Source organism: Osmia lignaria, chromosome 5 (assembly GCF_051020975.1).
Source record: "Osmia lignaria lignaria isolate PbOS001 chromosome 5, iyOsmLign1, whole genome shotgun sequence".
Taxonomy (NCBI): Eukaryota; Metazoa; Arthropoda; class Insecta; order Hymenoptera; family Megachilidae; genus Osmia; species Osmia lignaria.
The window spans coordinates 8046041-8058719 of NC_135036.1; the positions used below are offsets into that span (position 1 = coordinate 8046041).

At 42.0% G+C, this 12679-nt stretch overlaps 1 protein-coding gene across 4 annotated transcripts in view; it reads left to right on the forward strand.

Annotated features, from left to right (window-relative positions):
* Positions 1 to 12679, forward strand: part of sli (slit guidance ligand) — a 284825-nt gene that overhangs the window by 117633 nt on the left and 154513 nt on the right. Inside the window, exon 1 of one of the 4 annotated variants that reach the window (XM_034325531.2) lies at positions 9747 to 10249. The exons of the other annotated variants lie outside the window; for them this stretch is intronic. Coding sequence (XP_034181422.1) covers positions 10230 to 10249 — 20 coding nt within the window. The 5' untranslated portion in view covers positions 9747 to 10229. Of the gene's footprint in view, positions 1 to 9746; positions 10250 to 12679 lie in introns of those variants that run through there. 4 annotated transcript variants of the gene reach the window in all.

Genomic DNA, 12679 nt, shown 5'->3' on the forward strand with positions numbered 1-12679 from the left:
CCGTTTCCTTCGCGACCGTACAATAATTATTATCTATTGTGGCCTACCTCTTTTCTCCCCTCCTAGCACGGTGTTTCCTTTTTTCTGCCCGCTTTCTGTTCAATCCAACGCCGCTTACAAGTTAGTTGCATTAACGTTATCGGCGCCAAAGCGGGTAGGCAGCTTTTGAAAAACGTAAACCGGGGTCTGCAATCGCGACGAATCGTAGGGTACTGACGGTATAGCCGTCGCATTCGCGATGGAAAAATTGACCCTGTTGTTAGCTTGATGTTTCATTTATGAGGGAAATAATGGCCGGGGAGATTACGGTGATCGTTGTACCGAACGAGTACTTTTGTACTGAAACGAATTAACCTTTTATGATTCAAGTATGAAATGGATGATTTTCAAAGCGTTCAGAAATCTAATGCGATTTCGTGGCATAAAGTAATTAGAAAAATGACACTTGTCGCGCGTCAGTTTAAAGCTTAATATTTGATGAAAATAACTGCACAATGTTTGGATGGTGCTTTGTTGAAGCAAACAATGAATCATTCGATACACCTTACAATTGCTCATTAACGGATATCCAATTTTCAATCATCGATCTAAATACCTAATTACCTTTCATTTAAAGACAGTTATTATCGTTTATCGATACATTTGTGTTGTAACGTTTATGATGTAGTTCAGTTCTGACAGGCTATTAGAATCGGCTAAACACAGTGTGCATGATCTAGATTCAAGTGCCAGAAGCAATGATATAATCTAGATCTGTTAATGTATTGTATATCAAAGTGCAATTCAATGATGCAATCCAGTTTAGTATAGCATAGCTTGCTGAGTAACCCACGTCTGTAAGCTATCAAATGATCGGTATCAGTCTTCTATATAGTTCGGAATATTCAATTGGAAATGTAACAAAGCAGCCTGTGGTGAAAATTACTCTGCATCTTAATTAAGATCGTATCTCTACCTGTTGTAATAAGATTTTGCTTAGCCTAATGAAAATTCACTAAATTTTCTTCGGCTATACCTAATCCACTCAGATTTCCTAGAGTTTCTGAAGAAATCTCTTTGACTGGAGTTTGAACTAATGTCGCTGGCAACGATATACCTTGCGCAACCTTCCGGTCCGCGTTCCCTCAAATTTTGGTAATTTCTCTTTGACCACGGGAGGAACGGCCGCAAATGGAGTGGCCAAAAGAGAAATGGTCACAGGAGGACGGTATGCATTACCGAGTCCCCTCTAAACGTGATTTAAACCCGAGCTAAATGCGTCTTCCTTACCCCAAGACTTCTAATCATCTCAGACCTCGTTACAGAATTTGCAATAGCTATCGATGGCTCGTACCTTTATTAAAGAAGGTAAAGGTATCAGCAATTCGATTAATTACATTTAATTAATTCATTTTTTACATAGTTTTACATAGCAATTTAAAATTGCCAAAATAAAAGTGAAAAGTGATCTAAAATTAAATTTAAATTATCACGGTCGCTTTTCTTTTTTAATCTGTCACAAACTTGTAAAAATATGAAAGATTTCATTTAATTATTCTAGTAACAATACAAGTGAATAAATTACCTGTTTAATAAAACGTCAGGAAAGAAGCGACGAACCGTGTTCGATTTCAACGAGACCGTAACTTCCGGGGTGCGAGCCTGTTTTCCTACCGTCATACCACGCTGTCTGATATTAGTTTTTACGAGCGGACCGGCACGACGCGGCGGCTAACCAGATTTTTCCCGAATTTTCCGCGGACGGCGAATTAACGTGGCGCAAGGATTAAATGTAAATAGAATTCGTAAAGCACGGTGAACGAAGGCGGCGCATTCAGCGAGAGCCGGCGACCGTGAAATATTCCTGGCGGCTTTTAAATTTACATCGTTAACGCGCGATGAGCAGCTTCCGGTGTAAGATTTTCGCGAAATCCCAACGCCCGAATAACCGGCGAAATTTTAACCGGCCGTTATTCGAAAATAATTTTCCGCGCCACGTCGAAACGGGAATTATGAAAAGAGCGGACGAGTGTTTGTATGCTTTCGACGATAAGTGTACAAATTAATGGGACCTGTTGAAATTTTCTCTGTTCGTACGGTTTTTATAATATTTAGCGTATAATTCAGTGAGAGATGATTTTTGAATATTTGTTGGTTTTTATGATCGGTGAATTATTAACAGAATACAGGATTCGTTAATTGAAATTTTGGAGGCGTTTCATGCTGAATTCTGTAAATTTCGAGGAGTGCTTTTATTCGGTCGGTTAACGAGGTCTACCGGTAATGTTGATTTGAAATTTTAATGATCCACACTGCAGCCTTCGGAAATGATGTCTGGGAAGGGTGGTTCAAAGATATTAAATCTGGCTTTTTAGAATTCTCCAGGAGAGATTTTTTCTTTGAAAGATATTCGTTTGCTTCGTTTCAAATAAAAAAATCTTTATTTCCCTCTGTTAATCATTAAATATAATTCAGAAGTTCATACTACCTTGCGTTAAAAGGGCTTAAAATAATTCAACAAAATTTTTATTCAACAATATTTTATTTTGTACAAGGAAATTCATGAAAAGTTTATCATAATTTATGGAAGAAACTCATTTATTCTTTCCCTTCTTTAACTTAGCCATTCTAAATCAACAAAACTAATATTCTTTTCTTTCCACGGCCCATCATCAAACTCCCCAAGGATCAAAAGAACAAGAAGAGCCTTTCCTGACCCATTATCGTTAACCACATGACCCACAAACAAAGCCGAATTTCCACGGGTCTCCGATTCGACCCGAATTTGCGGTCGTTATCCAACCAAGGGGATGAAGAGCTCCCTCAGTCTTAGGCCGTTCGAGAGCGTAAATCCTAATTATTATTTAAATTCGCGTACCAAGCGAAAGTCGGGAAAGCATTCGAACGGGATCCTTTCATGGCGGGGCGAAAGCCTCGGGACACCTTGGTCGTTTACGTCTGGGTCCTCGGGTGGCTGTTTTCAACTTTTCGGGCTCTCGGCCAACCGAAATACCCTTTCGAGGCTCGTCCTTGAACAGAAGGGGCTGGGGGCACCCTTTTTCGTAGACGCCCCAGGGCCGTTGAACGAACCTCTCTGACTCCCTGACCGATGTAACGCGAGCGTGTGTTCGCTCGCGTGTAACTAATGGCGTCCCCGCTGGGCGGCCCTTCAGGATGCTTTTTGACCTGTCGAGTGCCGAATGACACCGCACGCAGCGCGATTAATAGCTTTGGTAATTGTGTCAGACTGAACCGGCCAGCGGAAACACTCGTTGGATCAATCAAAGTGGGCTGCACTGATTTTTCTTTTTGTTCCTTTGTTTTTTTTGATCGAGCGTCGAACGGTGCTGTTGTTAACAAGTTCGCTGCCGAATACGCTTTATCACGTCCAAACGTGAGTATGAATAAAATAAATAAGAAAGGTAAAAAAAATTGTGATTGAGGTATCATTGGATTCGCCTTTTTCATCGGCAGAAAAAATGAATTTTCGGCGAGGAAAAAATACAATAGAAGATATTAGTACATTTTATTTTTGTTTTCATCCGGATGACGAACAGCCTTCAAAAAATTGTTCATGCAAAGCCCCGCTGTTTCCCTAATCGAGGTTTCATCGTTCGCTCCCCGGTCCCCTTGTACTTCCGTCTGTTCCCGTCCCCCCTCGCCGCGGCCACGAAATTGTGGCTCTTTCCGGTAGAATAATACATTCCTCATCGGGTCGAATTGTTTTCGTTCGTTCGCTTCGACCCTCTCTCGACGCGTTCGTTCTCTCGTTTCACGAGTTTCCCATAGGTCGGTTCACCGTGGCGGAATGAAAATTTTATTCGTTTGTCCGGCGGTTTTCATTAAATCCGCAGACACCTCTCGACACTGTCTGCGCCGTCTCTTTGAGGTCCGTCAAATATTTTCGTAATATAACGGATTATCGAACGCGTAAGTGTCACTCGTTAGCTCTTCCGTTTTCCACGATGTCCGACAAAATATTATCAATTGTTTAAATTTATTTCGTTCAGGAAGTTCTTGAATTCTCCGAGTTATTTTCATCGGTTAGCGTTTCGCCACGTAAAATGGCAATTCATTCTCAATTCTCCAGTCACTGATGGATAATGAATGAACCATCGGGGGTGGAGGGTAAACGAAAAAAAGAAGTCAACGACACAACTCGCGGCGGTTTCGTCAAACGACGACGAAGTACGGTCTCGTGAAACTTTAATCATCCTTCGCTGCGACGCCGTATTATCCGGTAATCGCGAGCAGCTATAGAGTCTCGGTTTCCTTCGGAATCGACATCAATTTTGCATCCCTGGGGCAAATCGAGGGCACTTTTCTCTCACGTGGTACTATAAGGGATGGTGCGAGGAAGGTTCCAAAAACCGAGAAAAAAGTCTCTCAGTCCAAATTTTATCAATGTCAAAAATCTAAGTTCCAATCGGAACGAAGGGAACAGGGTATAGTGCGTCGCCGCTTCGATGGAAGAAAAGGTTTCTAATTTCTAAATTGCGAAATTGATAAAATATAAGATCGAAAATGCACGAATCGAGTAAAACTAAATGGCAAAAGTAATACCGTGGGAATTTCAAGAAAGTTGTCTGTCTCCGATCGTTCGATAAGGCTCGAACGTTGAAATTCTCGTGCAAGCTAACACAGAGAGCTACCTAGGCACACACTTAATTGCATTTCCTTACCTTTCCTTTCCATCGGGTTCGCCTATGACCCTCGGTCTGAGGGAACTACCGTTCGATCTTGTTGATGGTTAGCGGCTGGCAATGCCAAAGGTCGACGGTCTCACGACCTTTGAACCATTTCGTGTACGCTTTTTGCGTGCAGCCTGCTCGGCGTCGTACATGTCAATCATAAGAAGGGATTTGCGAGGAATTCCCTGGCCTCAATAACGGTACGAGGCTGTTGGACGAGCTTTCTCGACCGGCGATACATGTTCACCAGGGGAATGAGAATTCTTTGGCTGACGGCGGTTCGATAGGATTGAATATTTATGGCACACGAACCACGGATCTGTGATACTTAACTTTGCGACTTTGAAAATATTTCCATTAGACTTTGAACATAGACAACGAAATCAGCAAGGAAAATTATTTAAAATAAAAGCCGTAAGAATCATACATTAAAAACATGATTTGTGACTCGAATCGTGTCGCGACATCGACAAAACAAGTTTCCTGGATCGACGGTAAACACCGTAAACCGCATCGCAACATGGTCGAAAAGAAGGAAAAACTTAGAAGAAACTGATCGCATTTTTCCACGTCGCTTGTAGCCATCCCCGTGATCGTATTTGCAAATTTTCGCCAGATTCAGCCAAAAAGTTGTGGAAAAAGCGGAACGATCCATCACGGGAAGACGAGCACTCAGCAAGAAACTCGCAACGTCCTTTTCGAGCTTCATGCTCGCGAAAACGAGCGTTGCATGGAAAGAAACGACCAACGACGAGGAACGGGGACGCGTGCAGGGACGTTTTACCGCGTTTTACGTGGCGCGATAAAAACAGGACGGCGGACAGGACACGACGTAATATTCGGCTACCCGCGAGATTCGCTGGAATTCCGAGGGAATTTCTTCCAGTCAGGTCAGCGACGAATTCCTCGAAACAGCGGGGAATTGTTAACGCGTTATTCTCGTTGCAACTGCGCCGGAAGTTGGCCAGGGACCTCGAGCTGGAAACGTCGAAGTTGATTCTATCGCGTCAGGTGTGCAATGCAATCGCGGTAATTCTTCTGGGAATTCCTTTCAACCTCGTTTCGATTCAACGTGGAATTTAATTGAAGAACGAACATATTATTTCTTTCTTATTTAACCGTGTCATGTTAGCTCTAAAATGGTTACGTGGACACGAGCGTTTCTCGGAAGAGGAATCAATGGAGAGCATACATAAATGAAGGTTGAAAAGTTGGTAGCCTCTGCCAATCAGAATCTTTACCTAAAACCTGTAATCATGGAAGTTAAAGTTGACGTGCAGGTTGTTGTAGACGTGCAGAAAACGCCAAGTCACGCGTTAACTATGGCGTGCGAGGTCTGAAGGAACACGTAAAAGTGTGACTGAGTGATTGGCGTGAACTTGGACGTGGTAAAAATCACCGGACTAATGAAGTTCGCGATAATTCGTAAAGCCGGAATTAAAGTTAATTAAGAAATTATTCAATTTCGAAAGAACAAGGAAATAAGCCAACTCAATTGTTCAATTTAAAACTACGCTGTATATCGTTTCCATCGACAACCTTTTTCTCCGAAGAAAGAACGCCGAAAGTGGAAAAGAAAAATATTGAAACGCACCTCTCGCAATTTCCCGTCCCTTGGATTCGTGGCCGGACTGTACTCGCTTTTCCATATTTCACAAAAGCACCCTTGCTTCGCCTTGCAAGCTACTCGGCCATTGGCTATGCTGCGTTGGAATTCGTCGGACAGTTCCAGCTGCATCCCCCTCTTGAATATTATATTCGAGTAATACAGCGAATGGAGGAGGAGGAGGTCGTTGTAGGAATATAGGTATTACTCACGGCAACGGGACAAGAAGCAGCACGGCGCCGCGTGAAACGGAAAGCGATACGGTCGTGTGCAACGGGGGTGGTTGGTCGGACGAGTTGGATAAGGGGGTGGCACCGGTAGAAGGAGAAAGTAAAGTGGTTCTTGCAATAAGGGTGAGAACGAGCATGTGCCGTCGCCTACGGTCTAACGGGTGATTCACCTTGCTGGACAGGTTCCAGTTTTTTTTTTAAATGATGGTAATTTTTTGACAACCATTCTTTAAAGCTAATTATTAATTTCAAAAAATTCCATCACATAATTTGATTAAAATTTAATGAACGAATCTGTTTAATTGTGAAGGGGTGAAATATCGAAGAGATCACCCTATATAGAAAAAGATTTATTTCAATTGTTCCATTTTACAAATTGTTTCAAAAATCACCCAAGTTGTCTTAAAAAAAGATTCAACACCCTTTTCGTTCGAAGGCCCTAAATGGCTTCGAAAGCCCATCGTTCTAAAAGTAACCAACTTTCATCGCATTATTTTCTCCCTTCGATCAAACATTCCTCGGCTCAGGCATAAATGAAAGCAAAAGTAAAAGAGACGCTTCCGCTGTTACGCCCCGTAGACATCCTGACCATGCCTGGAACAATTAAAAAGATAACTCAAGACAACTTCAATCTTGGCTCCGGTAAAAGGAGCAGCCCCGTCTCCAGGCAATCGGCTGCACCCTACGTGCCACCGCTGAAAATGAAACACTCTCATCCCCTAACTTCCTGCGGAAGGACGAACAGAAAATCCTGCGATATTGTTTCCACCACTTTCACCGTACTTTCTCCTTTTCCTTCGGGCCGAGCACTCGTGGTCGGTGTCTCTCATAAGCAGCCCTTCTCCGTTTTTATTGCTACCGTGATCTTTTCCTTTATTACCAACCGACCGGAAACTACGCCCTTTATGAATGCAATTATCCGAGGAGCAGCTTGGCCTCGCAACGTCTCGCGAACCACGCCTTTTCTTTTCCATCCACGAATTCTCGTGCACAGGCGACGAAGCGTTGCTTTTTTTCTGCGGATCCACGCTTGTCAAAGCGCAGCGTTCTTGCGCCGTTCGGTAATTTAAAGGGATGCTCGGCCGGCCATGAGAACCGGAGAAAAAGGTAATGGCGTGTAATGTAACTTTGCGACTGTCCGACGCTCGGCTCTTCGCGTGGGAGGCGGTGAGATACGCGCGGACCTCGTGAATTGTTCCCTGTCAGGGAATCCGCGAGCGGAATTAACGCGGAAGAGGCTCGGTAACCCCATGGAAATGGGAAATTATACGTTGAAAGTTGGATTAGGTTGATCAGAATGGACCGTCTGCCCTTTCGGACAAGGGACGGTAATTTTTCCTTTAAATTATATTCGAGAATTTTTTAAATGGTTTCGTAAAAACTTTCTCGTGGTTTCGCAACTCCGTGTTCCTGTCGTCGGAATAAAATCGTTGGAAATTCTTTTTATTGCCGGCGTCATTGACGGAGAGTAAAGTGAAATCAAGCGTTCGCGTAGTCAGCGTTCAAAGAGTCCCGTGTTTCCATCGAACAAGCACGCAAGATCGCCGGTCGAACGTCATCGATAACGCGCCTCGTACAAGCTTCACAAGCATGTCGACGTTTCTCACTTTGAAGCTGCGATGCATGCCTCGGCTGGTGCAACTGCAAACATTCGAGCAACACGTAAGACGTCGGCCTTTCGTCGACATCAAAGCGATGGGGGAACATGTGTGTACCTGCAAACAACGTGGCAAAAGCCTGGCGCGAAACGTGTTCACGAATCTCGTTACTATGATCGCCGTTTGTTGATATTACAGATCGAAATATCATGGCAAATGTTTCTGCGTTTGCCGTTAACGTTTAGACGCCGAAAGGAAAATTTAGAATTACCTACGCACCAGCGTTCTTAACGAAAGGTTGCAATTACAAGGCGTTACCGGTTCTTCTTCAAACCCCTGTCGTTCCGTTGTCCCTTCGTTATTTAGCCGGTCGTTAATTAGGCCTTCTCTGTGTTCCATTAAGGCATCGGTACCGGGGCGATGGAACATCCTCGGGGCCGAAATCGGCCTTTAATAACGGCTCACCCTTTTCTTGGGACAATCGTGGCCGGGGAATCATTCCGAAAGTTGCCCTTTGAAGTGGATCCCGCGACGAGGGTGGCTTCGCTTCCTTAGCGAGAACCAGGGCCCTTCAAAGAGATCGCGATTGCTGACAGGTGCACGATAAATTGGCTCAGCGCCGTAATAAGCGGTAAGTCGCTGGTGCCCCGAGGCTGGGACAAGATACTTTTCTGCCGGTGACGTCGTAAATCGTTCCTCGAAACAACGTGCAATTTCGACACGTCGTAAATCGCTGACGCTCTTTTTTCCACCAATTTTTGTTTTTTTTATTTTCTCTATTTTTTTTTTTTTTAAATCGGCCGGTTGATTGAAGCAGTTGAGGCAGAGAGCGTGGCACGAAGCGTTTAATTGATAGAGGGACATTTTGATGGAGATTGGTGGGCAATTCGTGAACGGTCGTAGATCTTTGGTGTTTTGTTCCCTCGGATCAAATAAGTTTTCGAAGTTTCCCTGGATATAGGTGACCCTTAATAATAAATATGGTTTTATGATATTTGGATAACGAAAGAGAAAATGGGGTTGATTCGAAACAGATTTACCGGAGAAACAATGCGTTCGCTTGGTACTAGGACATTCCGATGGAGATTGATGAATGGCTGGTGGAATTTTGAGGATTAGAGGGGGACAGAATTGGGTCATACAATCGATAGTGTGACGTTTCAATAAGAACTGATGGTTAATGGTTTGTAGAACCGAAAGGATTAATGGAGATCTGTTTCACAAAGACTCTGTCAAGATTTAGAGGAAATCGTTATTTCTTTTCGGAGGTATTTGATCATTCATTTTCAAACTTCAAATATTCCACTGATTAACTATTTTTATTTAACTTTCATCGGGTATACAAAGATTTTAACAGATATATAATTCGATCTTACGTCAGAGTTGTGTATCATTAAACGAAACCATGCAGGATGTCAACTCCTACGCGTCGTAAATCAGGATTTTTGATTGATCACTGTTAAGAGAGCTATCCAGGGACGCGTTGCGAAATTTCAACAGGAACTGTCAACAGACACGTGTAGACAGAGTATTTCATGTCCCTCTATTCATCATGGAATGAAAAAATTCCTCTGAAAAGTAAATTTTTCATCCGTGTCTCCTGTCGCAGAAATTATATATCTCTACTGATTTAATACGCAAAAATTATTATAGAGAGACAGGAATAATTTTTATTTATTTAAATCATACATGATACATAATAAGGAGTGATAGTGAACGGAAAATTTGTAATAAGACGCAGCAGTAGAAGAATGTATACACGCAAGTGTAAACAAACAATAATAGCAGAGATGCGCGAGCATGTGTATCGTGCGTCGGGTTCGTGTTGAGTGCTTCAGTAGTGGTATTATTGTGACCGGAGACACATGGCTATGGTAAGACGGTACGCGAAGCAATGGTCGTTGAAAAATCGCTCTCGTGTTTTGACGCAGTTCGTTGGTAGAAGACGAGAAAATATTAATTTGGCGGTGATATTTATTAACGGTATAGCATATCCGTGATATTGTGTCAGTGTTATGGAACTTTGAAGTGTATCTCGCTAGAAAGAAGGAATCAAAACGTTTGTTAATTCAGTAAGTGCCAAGCAGTTCATCTTGGGGAAAGAATCCACCTATTCAGGAAAAGAATGTCAGCCTATTTTCAAGAGTAAGTACATTGAATTAAGACACGATCCTGCTATAGTCGTGACATTACATTACATTAACACTAGAACTACCAAGCCAGTCAAAATGACGGCAGAACTTTTCTTTAGGAGCCCAAAAATTATTACCTTTTTTTTTAATCTTCTTAAAGTATTTAACGAGTGGAATCTAAAAATCCAAGTTTTAAGGCGTAGATTCCATCAGTTTAAAAGTTATGCATGTGTAAAACTGACAGGTGTATTTGACAGGTTATTTCGACGCCATATTAACTTGTAGCTTGTTGGCGTCCAATAAGTGGAGTCGCCGTCGGTGAAATAGAATTATATAAGTGGCGGGCTAAACCCGGTATACCTAAGGTTGGTTTTTTATTTATAGTGAACGCGTTTTGATGAAGAAGATAAAAAAAAGGCCATAATTTTTGGGTCCCTGAAGAAAAGTTGAACCAAAATGACTGGTTTCAAGTTTCTTATTTTAAATTATAAATTTTATCAAGGTATTTTTATTGAACTGTATGTTAGCTAACCGGATGTATGCATTAAATTATGTTTCATCCTTTATCTATTTAATTTTCTACATTATTTTCAATTTAAAAATAAGTGTACATCGAACGTCGGTAGTCTTATACGGAGAACTACCCAAGTGTTACACTCACTTATTAATGAAACTTTGCCAGCTTGTAGAGCTCGTCGAGCTGAACACGCCTATACCCCCTTTTGGGGGCAGACGGCTAATTGTTTAAAAGATATTAACAATTACAGTTAGTTACTGCTTACATTCTGAAGTATGACAAACTCACACATACAACTCGCAATCTAGAGATCCACGGTTCAAATCCTTGGTTCCCAACATTTTTTTTTATTTTTCAATGATAATTTGTCACTTCTTGAATAATTATTACAGAAAAATTATTATAAAAAAAAAAAAAAAATTTTTGAGAACCAAGGATTTGAACCAAGGACCTTTAGATTGCGAGTCATGTGTTTAACCACGGAGCGGATCCATGACGCGCAATCTGAAGATCCTCGGTTCAAATCCTCGGTTCCCAAAAATGTTTTTTTTTTTTTATGATAATTTTTCTGTAATAATTATTCAAAAAGTGACAAATTATCATTAAAAAAAATATATATACCGAATATCGTCAATAAAAATAAAACAGGTAACCAAGATTGATCTCGAAATACAGTTACGGAATTTAACTCGTTGATAACGGTTAATAATGCTGTGAAACAATGCTTTCGTTTCGCAGATTCTCGAAAATGCTTGTTATTATGGGTTGAAAACGACGTCGCGTAATATCTTTGGAAAGCAGCGGAGATAAACGATTTGTCGCGCAATAAAGCAGACGTTGACCGCCATTAGCGGCACGGTAGCGTGGCTGGATCCGTAATTTCGGGGTTGATTAAGTCAGTCATGTATGCTCGTTGAAACGCGAGCGCAACCGACCGCGTCACGTCGTATTTGGCAAAGTAAAACTCGATTACTCTAGCTGTTGTTTGCGCCGGTGCTAGAGCCGTCTCTAGCATCCATCGCCTGCAAAATATCTGAAACCATGGTAAACGATACCGAAAATCTACCCTCTGCTTTCTATAATAATTCTAATTTATTCTAATTTAAAATTAGAAATAATTTTCCTAAGGAACTCTTGTAAAATTTTAATAATCGTATTTTAGTTCGATTGAAACGTGTAAGGGATCTAATAACTGCATCATCGCGACGCAATGCGTCGATGGCTTCCGGTCCCATGACGGAGTTTGTTTTTTAATTAAAAATCTGCCAGACCCGCGACGAAAGTACCGTCATCTCGCGTGACAACTGGCGCCGGGACGCGCGTCTCGTCATCGCTATGCAAAACGCGAGTTCGATTTTGCCTTCGTAAATAAATATCTCGCACGAAATGGCTGCGAACCGCCGGGAGGTGGCACGCGAGGGGAGGATTTTAATCGGCAGAGAAAGAAACAAACGCGAGGGATCGCGCGATATAGTTTTTTTTTTTTTTTTATCCATCTGGCGCAGAGGGTAATCTGCCTCCATTCTCTCGTTTTCCAGGAAAAAATGTCAGTTTTTCCATATTTTTTTCTCTCTTGATCGCTCGACCTGCTGAATAATATTTCAGGTGTATTGATTGATTATTCGAAGTTCAATTTTTTAGTATTCAGTATCATCGAAGGTAAACGAAATTCATTGAGATGTTGAAAAGAAAATGTGATATTTAATTATGAACGAATCTTTCGGTTCTTTTTTTTTTTCAAAATCCATGCTCGGTGCAGCAGTGGGTTCGTGGCTACTGACACGTGGTTGTGTAACCCGATGCGTTGTCAAGAACAGCTTTCGAACGCTCTCAATTTTTTTACAACCACGTGCCTCGCAACCCCTGCTGATGGACAGCCAGTCAAAACAATCAACGCTTAGAACATATGTGCTCGAAACACTTCAC